Source organism: Chiloscyllium punctatum, chromosome 18 (genome assembly GCF_047496795.1).
Source record: "Chiloscyllium punctatum isolate Juve2018m chromosome 18, sChiPun1.3, whole genome shotgun sequence".
Taxonomy (NCBI): domain Eukaryota; kingdom Metazoa; phylum Chordata; class Chondrichthyes; order Orectolobiformes; family Hemiscylliidae; genus Chiloscyllium; species Chiloscyllium punctatum.
This window is the reverse complement of record NC_092756.1, coordinates 79451845-79468862: the sequence shown is the minus strand read 5'-3', so window position 1 is coordinate 79468862 and position 17018 is coordinate 79451845. Positions and strand designations below refer to the sequence as shown.

Sequence of the window (17018 nt, the reverse complement as noted above, 5' to 3'; positions counted from 1 at the left end):
TGTCAGTTTAATATCCTTACTGAAAGGTAGCACCTCCAACAATGCAGTACCTCCTCAGAACTCCATCGAGAGCTTGCATTCAAAGAGCGGAAGTGGTTGAGGCGGATACATTAATAATATTTAAAATACATGGAAAAGGTTTGGAAGGATATGGGCCAAGTGCAAGAAATGAGGTTAGCATGATGGATATTTTGGTTGGCATGGACCAGTTTGGGCTGAAGGGCCTGTCTCCTTACTGTAGGACTCTGTAAGAATTAGGAGCAGAGGTAGACCATTCAGCCCCTCGAGACTGCTCCACTATTTGATAAGATCATGTTTGATCTGATTATGGCCTCAGCTCTTTTTTTGTCTCGTCTCTTTAACCATTCCAATCAGGAATCTCAGCCTTAAATAATAGTCAATATTCATAATAAGCATGCAGAACCTTAAAAGCTAAGACATTAAGGGGTGACATTGGGAAACATTAGGATAGTGGAAATCTCAAACTCTTTCCTCCAAAAAAAAATGCTGACGCTGAAGTAGAATAATAAATTTCAAAACAGGGATTAATAAATTTTTGTTACGCAAGACTTTTATAGGAATATAGGGCCAAGGCAGATAGACAGTTAAGGTACAGATCTGCCATGATCTAAGTGAGTGGTAGCACAAATTTAAACAAATTTGACCCTTGATTAAAAATCTGCCTTAGCAACCCAAAGATAAACATTTTTTAGTAAAACAATTCTAGATTTATTATCCTCCTAACCTCGGTCTTAAATGGATGACCCCTTACTACTGAGATTACACCCCCTGGTCTTAGATTCTCCCACAAAGGGAAAAAAATAAAATTCCCAATGGTACTAATTAAAGGGAGAGATATCAGAGCAATTTTTCAGGATTTGCCACCAAATTTCAGAACAAAGGAGGCAAGGGAATGAAGTGATTTCTAATCTAGCATAGCAATGTTCCTCAGGCCTTCAACTTCATGAAACTTATGAGAAGAAGCTTCGACTTTAAACTCCAACCTTTTGCTTTGAGATGGAAAATTGAGTACTTATTGCATTGAGCTCCGCAGGAAGTTCCTACTCTGGACCTGTTCATGGAAACGATTAAGCTGGGACTTCAGCATTTCAAACAAAACAGGATTTCCAGACGCAAATGCAAACACGAATTGAATGAAATATCAAGTGGCATTTTTCAAACCTACCTTTTGTGACATAGAGAAGCAATCCTGGTGTTGCTGTGAAACACAGAGAATTATTGCTCTGGTATTAACAAACAATCAGAATGCTTCTGAGACTTAGTTACCAGATGAAAGGAAGAGGACAGAAATTTCCTAAAGTTCTGTTTGATTAAAGAACAAGAAGCCTTATTGATGAAAGTCAGATCTGGAGTATTTAGGCAAAACAATTTCTGAAGGACAGTGGAAGTTTCTATTTAGCTTGGTAGGGAGAAATGAGCCTGCTGGAAAGCTAGAGGCCACTTTGGACGTATTCCTGTAATGCTACAAATCTGTCAGGTGCATAGTGAAATGCAGTTTTCTTTTAGGCTGCATTTGCTGGTGCATTTAAAACAGGTTCAGGTTAGGTTTTTAAACTGGTTGTGGTTGTCAACAGAGCGGAGGGATAGTGAATATAACCCAGGAGAGGAATGGGGGTGGGGGAAGGGGTTTGGGGGGGGGATGGGGTCACTGCCTTTGGTCCTCACGCTGTGCAATATCACGACCACACTGATGCTACCCCCTCTGCCCCCAACCTTTGCTCCCCAGCCACATTCCCTTCCCTTCCACGACAATGATCCTCATTTGATTATTGTGCACATATACAGTGCAGCCTTTGTGTATGTGAACAGCAATATGCAAAGAGCCTTTGCAAATGCTACATGATGACACACTGTGTCTGGAACTGTACGCATGAGAATTTTCAGATTAGCGTGAACATACAGTTGGGGTTTCAGCAGATACTGCCAATTTATACATGGGATGTAAGTGTTGCTGGCTGGGCATTCCCCAAATTAAAGCTTTTATTTCAATCAACAGTGGCTTACATTGCAACTAAGTTGACATTTTTAATTTCAGATTTTACTGAATTCAAATTTCACCATCTCCCCATGCACAGATTTGAACCCATGTTCTAAAAACATTAGCCTGGGATTCTGGATAACTTGCCCAGTCAGATGACCACTATGCTACCACTTGCTGTGAAACCTTTTTTGATTGCTTTAGACAGTTAATCTGAAAATATATTTTCTTTAAGTCAATATACTAGTTGCTTGTCATGGAATGTTTGATGTATGTTGATTTTAGTTTGTTTGTTGCAATACAAATCTTAAAGTGTGAAATTTTGTCCCTTGTTATTTCAGTCAGGTCATTGGAAAATTAGTTTTCGTAAGAATTTCATCAGTCTCCAGTCTCTCCATAAATCATAACTCTAATAAAACCCATTTTACTTGAAAGCTTTATAGCTGCACATGCAAAGAGAACACCAGATGGATACGTTGTAGTTTAATGTTGAATCACACTCTTACTGCAAGAAGCATAAAAGAAACTCACCTGATTCTATATCATCAATGCCACTTGTACCATTTATGGAGACCTGTTGGAGAATACAAAGAACAGAAACTGTACTTGCATTATAAAGCCCAATGTTTCTGATGATAACAGAACGGAGATCAGGAAAGACTTTAAAATTGGAAATTTACACATGGCACTGAGCTATTTAATAAAGGCACGAGGGAAAAAGAAACAGGGAGTTACAGACTAGTTAGTCTAACTTGAGTAAAGATTATGCTCGATTAATCTAGTTGAATGTTTTGGTTGAGGGAACTAAGGTAGTGGTGAAGGGAATCTCCTTAGATGTTATTTGTGTGAACTTGTAAGAGGATTTTGTTTAATCTTGTGAACCTGAAGGCAATCTATTGACCTACTTAACAAATTGACTGAACAATAAGACAGCGTAGGGATAATGACCATGTACTCAGGAGGTGACCAATGGAGTCCACAGTGGAATTATAACTGAAACTTCAACTATTCACTGCAGTTGTTCACAATTTAAATGGTGGGTGAAGAGCCATGTATGCAAGATTTGGAAGTGCTGGTGTTGGACTGGTGTGGATAAAGTTAACAATCACACAACACCAGGTTATAGTCCAATAGGTTTATTTGGAGGCACTAGCTTTCGAATCGCTGCTTCTTCATCAGGTGGTTGTCTAATAAGGACACCTGATGAAGAAGCAGCGCTTCGAAAGCTAGTGCCTCCAAATAAACCTATTGGACGAGAACCTGGTGTTGTGTGATTTTTAACCATGTATTCGAGTTTCCCACTGACACAAAGACAGGAAGCATTTACTTGTAGTGCAGTTGGAAGCTTAAAATTGCACAAATATATTCATAGATTAAGTGAATGATCAAAATTCTGCAAAGCGGATTTCAATCCCAGCACGGTTTGATCGAAATGATGGAACAGAGAAGTTTCTAAATTGAAATCATCATTACGGTAATGAAGGAAATGGCGCAGCAAATTTGCATACAGTAATAGCACCCAATCTTTTTTCACTGACTGGCCATATGGGCCAAAACATAACCTTTCATGGCCCACATCAATATATTTTGGACAATTTCATGTTGTCATAAATTCACCTATCAGTAAAGTAGACATTGACCATATAACATGCTCTGGCTGACTGTATGAGGTCTATGAGCCATAGGCCAGGCACCCTTGGCACACAGTAAGGTCCCACAGCAGCACAATGTAATATCAGATCATCTGATTTTTTTTTTAGCGAGGGTGATTGAGGAATAAATAATTGCCACAGAACAGGAGAGCACAGCCCCAATCTTCTTCAAATAACATTCTAGGATCTTTTCATGTTTGCCCAAGGCGACACGTGGCGTCTTGGTTTAACATTTCAACTGAAAGGTGACAATTTTAACAGCGCAGTGTTCGCTCAGTATTGCACTGGAGCGCCATGCTAGATTTTTGAGCTCATGCTGAGAAGTGGAAGAGCCAAAACCATCACAGAAGAATTTTCAGAGTGTGGATTTGATCTTTTCTGTACGATGGAAAATTCTATTAGAATGATAACATTCTTCTGAGAGTGACTTTAATCAGTTGTTTATCGATTCAGTTCAGAAGTTACGGTAAAAAGCATTGATAATCTTGTCACTTATTTAGTATAATCCAAAACAGAATTGCTTCAACAGAAACTTCTTTAGAAAAACCCTTCATTGGCCTAAAATCATAAAAAGCAGCCAACTTACCTGACTACTGTTCACTGATTGGCCAATCTCTATCAGACCCACTGTATCCATGTCTTGCTGAAAAAAGAGAATATTTATGGAACTTAGTACAGTTTAATGCAGGATGGCTCCAACAGAGGCTTGGCTTCTCCACAGCCATTTTTTAATTAATTTGTGGGGATGCAGGTGATATTGGTCGGTTAGCATTTAATGCCCATCCTTAGTTGCCCTTCAGAAGGTGGTGGTGAGCTGCCTTCTTGAACAGCTGCAGTCCACAGCAACTTTTTCCATTGAATAGCTGTCTCACACAATCTTCCATCCTTCATTGTCAGTCTGCTCCAGAATAGCCAAGATGTAGAAAACAACTAATGGAATCGGATGCACCAGTAACACAATTTACCAATGATGTACGTCATATGGTCATACTCTTTTATTGAAGATATTGTATTGGTTACAACTGGAAAAGCTCACAAGGCAATTTAAATAAAGAATGATCATACAGTACAGAAGGTGGCCATTTGGCCCACTGTACTCGTGACAGGGCTTCATGATTTTAAACACTTCTATTAAATGTCCCCTTCTTTGCTCCAAGGAGAATACTCCAGCTTCTCCAATCTCACCACATTACGGAATTCTCACAACCCAAGTGCCATTCTAACAAATTCCCTATTGATGTTTTTCCTAAGTATGGTTGCCTTGAACGAAATACAATACTTTAGCTGGGACTTAGCAAGTGATTTATCAAATGTTTAGTAAAATCTTCTCCATCTGATGTCCATTCTTATACCATCCAGCCTTCTGACACTGGCCTCCTCTGTAACCTGCTCTCTGTCTGTTCCAACATCAATGGTGAGGCTTTCTAGTCAGGCTGAAAAAAAGAATGATCCCCTTCAGTTCCAAAGAAGGGTGACTGAACTTGCAATGTAACAGGTTTCTCTCTCCACTGATGCTGCCAAACCTGCTGAGTTTCTTCCACAATTTTTTTTATTTCAGATACCCAACATCTGCAGTATTTTGTTTTCAGTTCTCCAACCAAATACCAATTTCCAGCTCTTCGACAGTAGTGTCCAAAAACCGTAACCCCCCTCAACCCCAATCTAATTGATTTACTGATTATCTTAAATTTGTGTCACCAGTTTACTGGTCTATCTGCAAACGGAAAAGGTCCTTCCTATCCACTCTGTCTGTCATAGCTTTACACATTCAACTAAGATATTCTGTCAGCCTCCCCATTTCAAAAATAATCCCAGCTGATCCAATCTATCCTTGGATCTTTAAACGAACAAACTTGAACTTGGGTGGCTGAAAAGAGGCTACAACTTTAATTTTCTGCAGGCCAAATTTAGGTTAGGCATCAAGAAACGGCTCTTTCCTAAATGGACTTGTGGAACAGGTTGTAGACAAGCTGAACAACAATTTGCGGCATTTCTTCAAGTAAGAATTGGTCCAGTATCTTGCGGGGCCAGAGAGCAGCTTAAACAAGTGATAGAGGCCACACTGAATTAACAGGGTCAGTGGGACTTCCTGGCCAAGGTTTGACTGTCGAGATGGGGCAGAAAAGAATTTCCCATTTCTTGGAATATCACCAGTAATAGTTTCCCAATCAGTAATAACATTCTTTCAGCATCTACCCTCTCAAACCCCTTAGGAATTATTATCATAAGACCCGCTAACACCACTCCTTCAAATCCCAGTGGAGAAATAAATATTAGGCTGGAAAATGGAACTCACCAAAGCTCCTTTGACGGCACATTCCAAACTCCACCATCTAGAAGGGCAGCGTCGCATGCAAGCAAACATCACCTCCTACACATTCCCCTCCAAGCTACACACCTAACCTACCTACACCATCAGTCCTTCACTGTCACTGGTCAAAATGTTGGAACTCCCTTCCAAACTCCCTTTCCTTCAATAGTTTGTGCGTTTACCTGCATCACAGGGATGACAGCGATTCAAGTAGGCAGCTCATCACTTTCTCAGAGGCAACTAAAGGATGGGCAATAAATGATGGCCAAGCCAGCGATGCCCATTTTGCACGAGCAAATGAAAAAAAAACACAGCAGGTCGATAACACTCACCTGAGCTCTGATATATGCTTTACGGATCCTCAGCCCCAGCTTCTGTGCCAGTTCTTGTGTCAATTTCACGACATTTTCATCCTAAATAGGTAACAGGGTATGCTTTATGCTTGCAAGAAATTCTCTATGAAGGTTTCTGACATTTTGGAAGCCACACAATCTGAATGCACCCCTTGATGGGTCAGTGCGTTACACAGGGTCATGCAAACCTGCACGGTCTCAAGTTCAAATCCTAGCTTGTGCCAAGCAAACTGATTTGAGCAAGGTCATTAATAGATAAATGGAGCCAAAGGAGGAAAATGAGCCAAGTTACTGATTAGGCATAAAAACATGAAAAGATCTTGTACTTTTTATTCAGCCTGCTACCTAACTGAGTGGCAGAACAAGCCTGAATGGCCTACTCCAGTTCTTCTATCTTTGCTCAGAATTTATAACAATTCCGTAGTATGATCAGTATCAGTGGAATTGTTGCCCAGAGGGTGTCCGTAAAAGAAAGTAGAAGCAGACAAAAAAACTTGGGTCCATAACCTTTAACTTCTGGCAATGACAAAAGGATCCGCACAAGAAATGTTGCAGAATATGACTCTGTGCCTTGATATTTAACAGCTGATTCAAGTCAGCCTGAGAGGATGGACATATGGCTCTAGTTGCTTGAAAGACTGACAAAATAGAGCTATCTAACTGTAGGCCCCCAGTTTGACTTCAGTAATTCAAAATCCATTTTAACATACCTTCAGAGATGCCCTATAATCATCACTTGGACATAGTGGTAATGTCACTGGACAAGTAACCCAGAGATTCAGATTAATCCACTGTGGGCATAGGTTCAGATCCCATTTCGCCAGCTGGGGGAACTGAAATTCAATACAATAAGCGCTGGCCTTATCACACCCCATATATAAAAATATATTTAAAAAGCAGCAAGGCATCCTCAAAGACACTCAACATAGATTCCAGAAAAGGTGGCCATACTTTACTCATCTAGTTAAATATTTTGAGGAAGGTACCATGTTAGTGTTTGAGGGTAACCGAGAAGAGGGTGGCTTCCTGTAAGACCAGAAAACATGTTATAAGATACAGCACAAGAAACTATTCTTCAATGCCTCATATTTCACAACATTGGTTAATAGATTTCCATCTGATCAGATTCCCATTAAATATTGTATCCTCCTTGGATTGGGAATGGGGTATTTGCTCTTTATCCATTAACGACCTACAAGTAGGTGGTGGGGAGCGATTGCCAGTTGGTAGACAATCCTAAGCTACATGCAAGTATTGGGAATGTAGATCTTGCTCAAATATTCCAGGAGTCTTAGAAATGTACAGCACGGAAACAGACCCTCTGGTCCAACTTGTCCATGCTAACCAGATAGAGATCTTGACATATTGGGGAACGGGTCAAAACCCAGCACAAGACATTTAATTCAGTTGAACACAGGAGGTGGTGTAATGTTAAATATATATGCCCTCTACAGGGGACTGAACTGGACAGCTGGTTAAAGAAAATGAATTGGTCACATACAGTGCATTTGTTTCCCATGCTCACAATCAATACCACACATCTATACCTAACAGAACTTACATCACAGAAATGTCTGGCACAATACAGACCCTTTGGCCCATGATGCTGCGCCGAACATTTATCTTAATTTAAGATCAACCTAACCCCCGCACCTCTCAATGAAAACAAGTTTAATCTACAGGACGATTCACGACAAAACAAAGGATATTGTTTGTCACAGAAAGATCATAGAGTTCTTACAATGTGGAAATAGGCCATTCAGTCCATCGAGTCCAACACCGACCCTCCGAAGAAGATCCTAATCAGATCCACCCACTGACCCTACCCCTGTAACCCTGCATTTCATGTCTAACCCACCTAGCCCATATATCCCTGGACACTAAGGGCAATTTAGCATGGTCAATCCACTGAACCTGCATGTCTTTGGAATGTGAGAAGAAACCTGAACAACTGGAGTAAACTCACACAGACTCGGGGAGAAGGTGAAAACTCCATACAGAGCGTCACCTGAGGGTGGAATTGAACCTGGGTCTCTGGCACTGTGAGGCATCGTGCTGTCCTGCACAAAATCTAGATTACATTTCATTTATTATAGTCAGCTCAGCTTTGGTGCCTTCATCTGGATATTGAGACTTTGCATAAGGTGCAAAGGAGGACCACACACTCATTCCTAGTTTAAAAATTATTAGCTAACCAGATCGGCTTAAAGACCAGAGTATACACATCACAGAGCAGCACAGATACATGATAGAGGTTTATAAAATAAACAATAAAATAAACAGTAGTTTCATGTCGATAAACAATTTCAAATAAGGATGAGCAAAAATCACACTCTGAAGTTAATTTAGGGGCAGAATTTAATTTCATGTTAGGTGTTTTTCTCTAAACCCAGAGATTTGGACCAGTGCTCACTTGTGTATGGATGGCTCAATAGATATTTTCTGGTCCACCATTACTACAACCCTAAGTACAAAAGATTTCATTTTAGGTGCAATTTAGTTCCATCACCACCTGACCACACTGCTTTAAAACTTTGTTTTTCATTACTCGTCTACATGGGAATGTGGGATTTGCGTGAGACAGCTTCAAAGTTAGAGTGCCACTCAGATCCCATTTCACTTGGGCAAGTCTGCGCATGCTGAAATTCCAGATCAATGTTAAAATGAAGCCACAAGGCTGCCCACATTGAGCAGCGAAAACAAGAAAACAGGTCCCTGGAATACTATCAGCTGCTTGTTCTGAGCCTCAACGTCAGAGGAGCCTTGGAGCAGGCTGTTTGTGCAGTGTGCTAGAGGATACAACACCTTGTCTATCCCTTAACTCTCAAAAGAGAATCATAATTCTCTGCTACATTTGATCTCATATCCAAAAAGTGATACACAACATACCCAGGGAACTATAAATGAGTAAGCTTAATTCCAATGGGAAGAAATATATCAGAATGCTCACTACAGCAGTATTGGAAAACATCAGTAGAGTAAAACTATAATAACTAGTCATCAGTAAGAGAGAGAAGGTTATGCTTGACAAAGCTGTCTGAATTCTTTGAAGAAGGAACAGAAAAAGTATACAAGGATAATGAAAGATAAAGACTTTCTGCAGACAATCAAATATATACTACACAGTTAGCTCATCATTCAGATCAGAATTAGGGGATGAGGAGCAGCATGAGTAAGAACTGACAACAAAACTGGAGTTAAAGATTTTCTCCTATTGCAGTGGAAGGGGCGAAATAATTTTCAACCAGGCTCAGTTGCTTGAAGCACTGTTGCTCATGACCTGAATAAATGATTTGGATTCAGGATTCAAAGCTTCAAAATCAAGTAAAAGACTGTTGCTGAGAGTTGCACAACAGAAGTCCTGCTGCATCCGATTCTCTGGGAATTGCTCTGGAAGTTGAAATTTCCCATGGGCAAATACCTGGCATCTGGACCCCTCCAAAAATGCCCCCAAATCAGAGGTACAGTCAGAGAGTTGGATAGTTCCAACTTACTCACCTTAGTTGTTAGTTAGGAGAACTAAAACCTGCTTTAACTCCTGTGTAACGTTCAAACTGAGAGATGGGTGCAAAGACATTATGATCTTCGGAAATGGAAAGAAGTGAACGAGCTGCCTTCCCCTTGTTGATTTCAATATTTCACATCCAGGCGGAAGCATCAACAATGCACTACAGATCTACTCACCTGTGGAACAGCGAAGGAGCATTTGGCAATGCATTCATAAGCTTCTTTATGCCTTCCTAGCGCATTGAGTGCTTGTGTTTTCCGATAAAGTGCCCGGTAGTTAGTTTCATTGAGCTTTAGTGTGCTCTCACAGTCTTCCAAAGCTTTCTCGTACACACCCTGCAATAACAGCAAAACGTCATCACCATACAGATTCTTGTTTCTCCTTTACTGTCTGTCTTAAAAGGATACAGGTCACCTTTTCATTTCAATTCTCCCCTAGTTTCTGAAGGTGCTGAGACTTTCTGGACTTGGGGTTCTACAGATACTAGTCCAGGTAATACTTCAACCACTGAGAGTGTCTTGACCCACTTATAAAGACCGACAGTTGGTTGTAACTAATGTTGGTTCATTAAAAATTGAAGCAAGATGGCGGCATAGCAGGACGCTCCTGTTACAACGCCTCTGTTTCGCCAGATCCTTTTCCTTTCTTTTTTCTTTTTCTTTTCTGCATTTTTTTCCTCTCCCTCGTACCAACTTTAACTCCTTAAACTTAAAGACACTTTTATTGTTAACCCGGACTTTGAGCAAGTCGAGTACTTTTTAAAACTTTGTATTCCTATGCTAAACTTTTTTTTACTTTTTCAATTCTGTATCAAACACTTGAAGAAGAGCTAGGTACCCAGTCCCTAAGATGGCACCAAAGCTGCAACATTACAAACTTTTTACTTCATTCATTCGAGCGCACATGACAGTAAAGGCTATTCTATCCTATTTTAAAAGTCCTCATGCCCTTACCAGTCTCCACCATGAGCACAGGCCCCCAAGCCAGAATAAGAGGTTATGAATCTGCAACAGCTGTGGATCACTGGTGTATGTGTAGTGATTCCACTTGGGATATAAACAGGGGCAATAAACAGGGGCAATGAACAACTGAACACAGAATTGAAGGTATCCAGCATATTTCACCATTGATAACAACACTTCACAAAATGAAAAAAATTTGTAACAAATCCATCACTGTGCAAATTCACAGACACAGTCAAGACAGACTGTTCACAATTTTTGACTTGTTTCACAGACAATGAAGCACTTGCAAAGTATCATTAGTCACTCTTGTAATGTGGGGAAACAATTTTTGTGCACAGTAAGATTCCACAAATCACAACCAGATAACATGTTTTTACTGTTACTGATCAAGAAATAAATACTGGCTAGATCATCATGAAAGTGACAAGTGTATATTTTTACCCTGAAAGTACTAATACACTTTTAAAAAATGTATAAATACTCACCATACTGAAGTAGCAGGCAGCTCGATTAACGTACAGTTTCTCGAGCAGACGCTGCGAGATTACCACCTCATCTGATTCTGCATACTGCGCTACATTCAAGGCTTCGATGTACTGGGCCAGGGCCAGTTTATAATCATTTTCTCTGTACAGCCCGTTACCTTCCTCCAGCAAGTTTTTAACCAGCTGGTGCAGAAACGTCTGGACACATGGAGAAAAAGAAAATTGTATATTAAAAATTCACCCTTCATTAGATTACCGTGTGAAAGTACACACCACTCTCCTACAGTTCTACAATTTCACTATAATCTCATTCATAATCTTCACGTTTGGTTAGTATAGTATTGTAGCCCCTCCTGACTCCCAATAAAGAAATATTAATATTAATATTTATTCATTTCTTACATCCTTATCATTGAATCCCAACAGATTGGAAGCAGGCCATTTGGCCCATCAAGTCCACACCAATCCTTCGAAGAGCATCCCACACAGGCCCACCTCCCTACCCTATCCCTGTAACAATGCATTTCCCATGGCTAATCCACCTAACCTGCACATCCCTTGAAACTATGGGCAATTTAGCATGGCCAACCTTCACATCTTTGGACTGTGGGAGGAAACTGGAACACCTGGAGGAAACATGCACAGACACGGGGAGAATGTGTAACCTCCACACAGACAGTCGCCTGAGGCTGAAACCTGCATCCCCGGCGCTGTAAGACAGCAATGCTAACCTCCACAACTGGCAAACTTGTCAGTAACACACCATCTCATTCACTTAGGAAACAGCAGCTGAGAAAGGGAGGTTATATTTCCCAATAGGGGAAGTGCTTTGGTTTGCCTTCACTTGTGGGGGAGGGGGGGGCGGCGAAAGAAATAATAAATTAAACAAAAAAAAAATGCCAAGAAAGCAGCAATTACTTGTACCTCATATTCATCTTGACTTCCTGGATAAGGCAAGGGAGATCTGGTGGGAAGCAGAAAATATGGAAAGCTATTAGTGAGATTTCTTAGCAACAGCAACTATCGGAACACCACACTGTGAAATGGCCAATGTGCTGCTGAACAAGGTGTGACACTGAATCAAATCTGGAGATATTACGGTAGATGTTACAAAGACTGATTGAAGAGGCAGCTTTTAAGGAGCATCTTAAAAGGAACGAAGAGAAGTAGAGGGATTAATAGGGAGAATTCCAGTCCTTAGGACCTGGATTCCTTCTAGTGACCAAGGAAGGCCAGAATTGGAAGAGCCTCCGAAGAGAAAGTAGGAGCTAGAATGCAAATGCACTTTTAACCTTGGTCTTTGTAGCCGTTGGCCTTATTGTTACAGCTCCTTCTGAAAAATTATTTTGGTAAATTATTAGTGAAATGCTAAATGCAAATGAGGCTAGATTTCAGAAAGCAATTAACCCTTAAAATTCCCCCACTTAGCAAATTTCCAACTTTACACTCTGCCTGGTTACATTCAGTCACAAGCTGCCGATTTCATATTTGAAAACTGCTGTTATATTCAACAAAGACAATCAATTCCAAATGGATGTTCTTCCCACCTATGGCTCCACTTTAAATTATCACAGGGAGTTGGATGGTTCAGCAACAATGTAGCCACACAGAAATGTGACTAGCAGGAGTACTGCATCAGTAACAAATACGTGGAGAGCTTGCTTGGCCTGGTTGCACTTTCAGAAAGCCAGGCCGACATCGCATCGCAGCACACCTGTTTGGTTCAGTTGCTGAGACAAATGGCGCCATCTTGTTGAGAGGATAGGAATCCCAGCAGGCAGCTAATGAGAGAGCTATCTGCGAAGGAAGGCCATTTGGAAACTGGGAGCATTCACACTCAGCAGTGCAGGAGGCTATGGCTGTTGTGTTGCTTGGGGATGGGGGAGGGTGTGTGCGTGCGCGTGTTTCTTGGATTCCCTGTTTCAAGGAGAGCAACACCAGAATCAGGGCAAAGGGCTGAGACGTGACTCCCAATAGGCAACACCCCTAATCCACCAAGTCAGTCAAGTCCCTTGATCAGGCATAGACTGCTTTGATCAAGTGACCCCAGCCATAAGAGACCCTTAATTGACCACTTAAGGGTCTCAATCAGGGGCAGGGTGGGAGCATCAACCTTTCAACTTCCCACCCAGAACCTAATTCCAATGGAGTCAGGATGGTGGTGAGTTTTGAGTAAGCTACTACCAGGCCTTTGCTGCATCTGTGCTCACCAACCTCACAAGCAGAAGATTCTGTCCCAAATGTCAAAAGGAAGATATGAAGGTAGTTCTCCCAGAACCTTGTTGATGTAATAAAAGGTTATACAGTACAAGTAACCTCCCAGCTTTGTAGAGGCATACTAGCATCTACAGAGGCATGGATTCTAATCACTGCTAGCAAACTGAATTGTAACCTTTGGGAGAGTCGTTTATATACAATTAAAATGGAAATATTTATAGGTCAGATTTCCACTATTATGTCCATTTCATTACAAAGGTTCACAAGGTCCTGAAGAAGACGCAAAGATGATGATTAAAATCGTATTGGGGTAAGGTAATTCAGCAATGTAGACAGACTACAGAAACTGAGATTGTTCTTCTTAAATGAAAAAAAAATCCAGGGAAATTTTCTGGGGCTATTATTATAGTTCATAGAAGGCTGCCTCCTCAACTTATACCATTGATTCTTGATGCAGAACCACATTACCATTTCACTCTCTTTCGAACAGAGAAAGCCCCTAGCAGATAATGACTGATTATCAAAACCCCTGATAATTTTGTGTCAATAGTAGGAAACTGTTCCCACTGGCAGGAGAGTTGAGAAGTGAGAAATTTTCAAATGTGTTCGGCAAAATTAATGCTATACAAATTTTGATGATCTGAAATGCAGCGCTGAAAGGATGGTGGAAATGAACTGAGTAATGACTTTCAAAAGAGAAATGGCTATACTCAATTCTGACTTGGGTAGCTTTTTGATCAACAAGAAAGTGAAGGGTTAAAGAGGACAGACAGGAAAGTGTAGTTAAGGTCATAATCAGACCAACTAGGATCTTATCAAATAGTGGAGCCGATTTGATAACAGGACTGGAGCAATTTCTTATGACTTTATAAATGTATTCAAAGGAAAGATGTACAAATGCAATGAGGAAATAGCATAGGTCTGGGTTAAGGAGGTACCAGGGGTGAAAATTCTCCCTTAGAACTATGTGATTACTCAATTTGTATTGGTCAGCTGTCTTCTTCATCCTGGGAGCAGTGTTAAAGGATGTTGGGGTTGGCATGGGGGGGGGGGGTGGGGGGGGGGGGCGCAGGGATGTGGGGTGGGAGGTGGTGGGGTTTGTAGTAATTGGAATTTGAGCCAGGTGGCTCTCATTGACTATGAGATCCTCGTTTGGGGTTGTTAATCTGAACCAATCAGGAAGCCCTGGCTGACAGACAGGAGATTCAGAAAGTCTCCTCAGTCTAGGGACTAGCTTTGAACTGACTGGTCACAGCCACTGCACATCTAAATGAAGGGTGACTTGGTGATGAGAGATTGGCCTCTGTGCACTTATTTCAGGGAGCTAATAAAAGGAATAATGCAAGGAGAGTAATGAAAAGCATTGGAATTTATGTCCCTATAAATATAAGAGAAGGGAGAAAAAACCTTGTGGTTGGATCCAAAGATACGGTTGTCTGATTGGATAGTAGAGGCTAAATGGAATAGTTCAGAGGGCTTCTTCACTGTGTGGTGTGATACTGCAACCTGCAGACACAAAGATCTTAGGGTTCATCCTTAGTTTCTGGAGAGTTGGATAATCAGAGATGTAACGATGCTGTTCCTTTAACAAGGTTATGCTGTCCTTGGCTTTTTTTTTCCTCCAGTGTGGTTGTAAAAGCAGCGATTCTGAAAGGCCTAGGTTTGAAAGGTTTTAGGGTCAACTTGATTATAACTAACTGATACAGCCTCAGGAAAAAGGCTTTCAAGTTTTAAAACAAACTCTTGTACAATGAAAGGGGAGCAGCCAGTTCTCCCAGCTCAGCTTTTCTCTGGTTTGGTTTCAGCAGTCTGGCTATTCACTCCTGGAATATCTGTTAGACACCTGATTAAAACAACTAGCAAAGTTAGGGTCTGGGCTATCTTAAAAGGCTTCCAGGGGTTCTGGCCTGGTCTAAACAGAGGAGAGGCAATGTGGAGAAAGTGAGGAGTGCAGATGCTGGCAAGTCAGAGTTGAAAAGTGTGGTGCTGGAAAAGCACAGCAGGTCAGTCAGCATGCGAGGAGCAGGAGAGTCGCGTCTCCAGCATAAGCCCTTCATCAGAAATGCAACGTGACTTAGTACTGTGGAGGCAGACCACCCAGATGATAATAACATTCTTTTAAAAATCAATCTGGGAACAAATGATGGAAGTGACATTTGGATCAGTGTCACAAAAAGAGAGGATCAGACTCAGGCCCATATGGAGCCCATCCCAGTTGCTGTGTAAATAAGCTACCATCACCCCAGAAGAAAAGTCACTTGGATGAGGACAGCTGGCCTCCCATGCAGTCCACATTTTAGCAAGGGTCAAATCTTTCGTAATGGAGCAATTCAGAGATTTTACAAGTTCTTCCTTCTGTTCTCAATAACTACTAGGACACTGATTGTTAACAGAATATGCAGTAATAAAGAAATCACGAGGTAGTAAAGTCACATCTTCATCTTATCTCAGTGGATTTATTCTCCAGGAGAGGTTCACTCAATTGTGATCACACTGACTGATTTCTTTTCCTCCTTCACCACCTAGTGGTTCTGTGATCAACAGACGACCCAAAGTAAAATGAGTTAACTCATGGCATGAATTTAATTAAGAATCTTTCGTGTGGTACTAACTGGCTAAACCCTGTCTTTGTCATCCAAGAATGCTAGTGCTCATTGGATTGCTTTACTCTTATAGGAAAGAGGTCTTGTTTGGTTCACTTACTGAATAAAATGTAGGCCTTTCTGAATTTCCTCCTTGCGTTTCTGCCTTCCAGGTGATGTACTTGACATGTTAACAGCTGCAGATAGTACTATCAGTCACTGCCTGGAAAGAGAAAGAACTACTGTTAGAGAAGGAACATGACATAAATAAAAGACCCACATTTATATTTAGAACTCAGTCTCACAGTTTGAGACATCACAAAGTGCTTCACATCAACTAGTTTGGAGGGCAGTGATTATTGATATATGGGAACATGACTGCAGCAATTTTGTGCTCAGCAGGTACTACAAGGAGGTGGTTTTCATTTATTAATCCATTTGCAGGATGTTGGCATCATTGAGAAGACTGGCATTTACTGCCCTTTCCAACTGCCCTCCACACAGTCTTGGTAAAACACTTCAGTCAATGTGAAGGTCCTCCAAAAGCACTGCACAGGACAGAATTCCACACTTTTGCTCCACGGTGATACTGCTGGCATGACTGACTGCTACTCCTCTGTGCGAAAACACCACAGGCAGGTAGGTCACAGTTCGACATGACCTGACAAAAACATTGGACAGCACTCTGATCAGCAATACAGTATTCCATCTGTTGGAGCAATAGCTTAGTTTGAGCTGAAACCTTTTAATATGAGTGTTGAACTCAGAAATTTCTTAATCAAACTAATGGACTCAACCAACAATGTTAACTTCTTCAAAATAAAATTATAGTCATTGTGCAGGGCACATAACACTGCAAACAATAAAGAAAGATGAGGAGGTACAACAGAAAACAGCAATTTTGCAATATATGTAAAACACACTTCGTGTGAGAGCTGCCATAGGG

At 41.0% G+C, this 17018-nt stretch overlaps 1 protein-coding gene across 3 annotated transcripts in view; it reads right to left on the bottom strand.

Annotated features, from left to right (window-relative positions):
• zc3h7bb (zinc finger CCCH-type containing 7Bb) overlaps positions 1-17018 on the bottom strand; it is an 86657-nt gene that overhangs the window by 58900 nt on the left and 10739 nt on the right. For all 3 annotated transcript variants that reach the window (XM_072588542.1, XM_072588541.1, XM_072588543.1), the window contains 7 exons: positions 16194-16295; positions 12198-12237; positions 11274-11471; positions 10000-10158; positions 6295-6375; positions 4238-4294; positions 2531-2573 (listed from right to left, as the gene is read on the bottom strand). In XM_072588542.1, the coding sequence (XP_072444643.1) occupies positions 2531-2573; positions 4238-4294; positions 6295-6375; positions 10000-10158; positions 11274-11471; positions 12198-12237; positions 16194-16261 (646 nt within the window). In that variant the 5' untranslated portion in view covers positions 16262-16295. The remainder of the gene's footprint in view (positions 1-2530; positions 2574-4237; positions 4295-6294; positions 6376-9999; positions 10159-11273; positions 11472-12197; positions 12238-16193; positions 16296-17018) is intronic.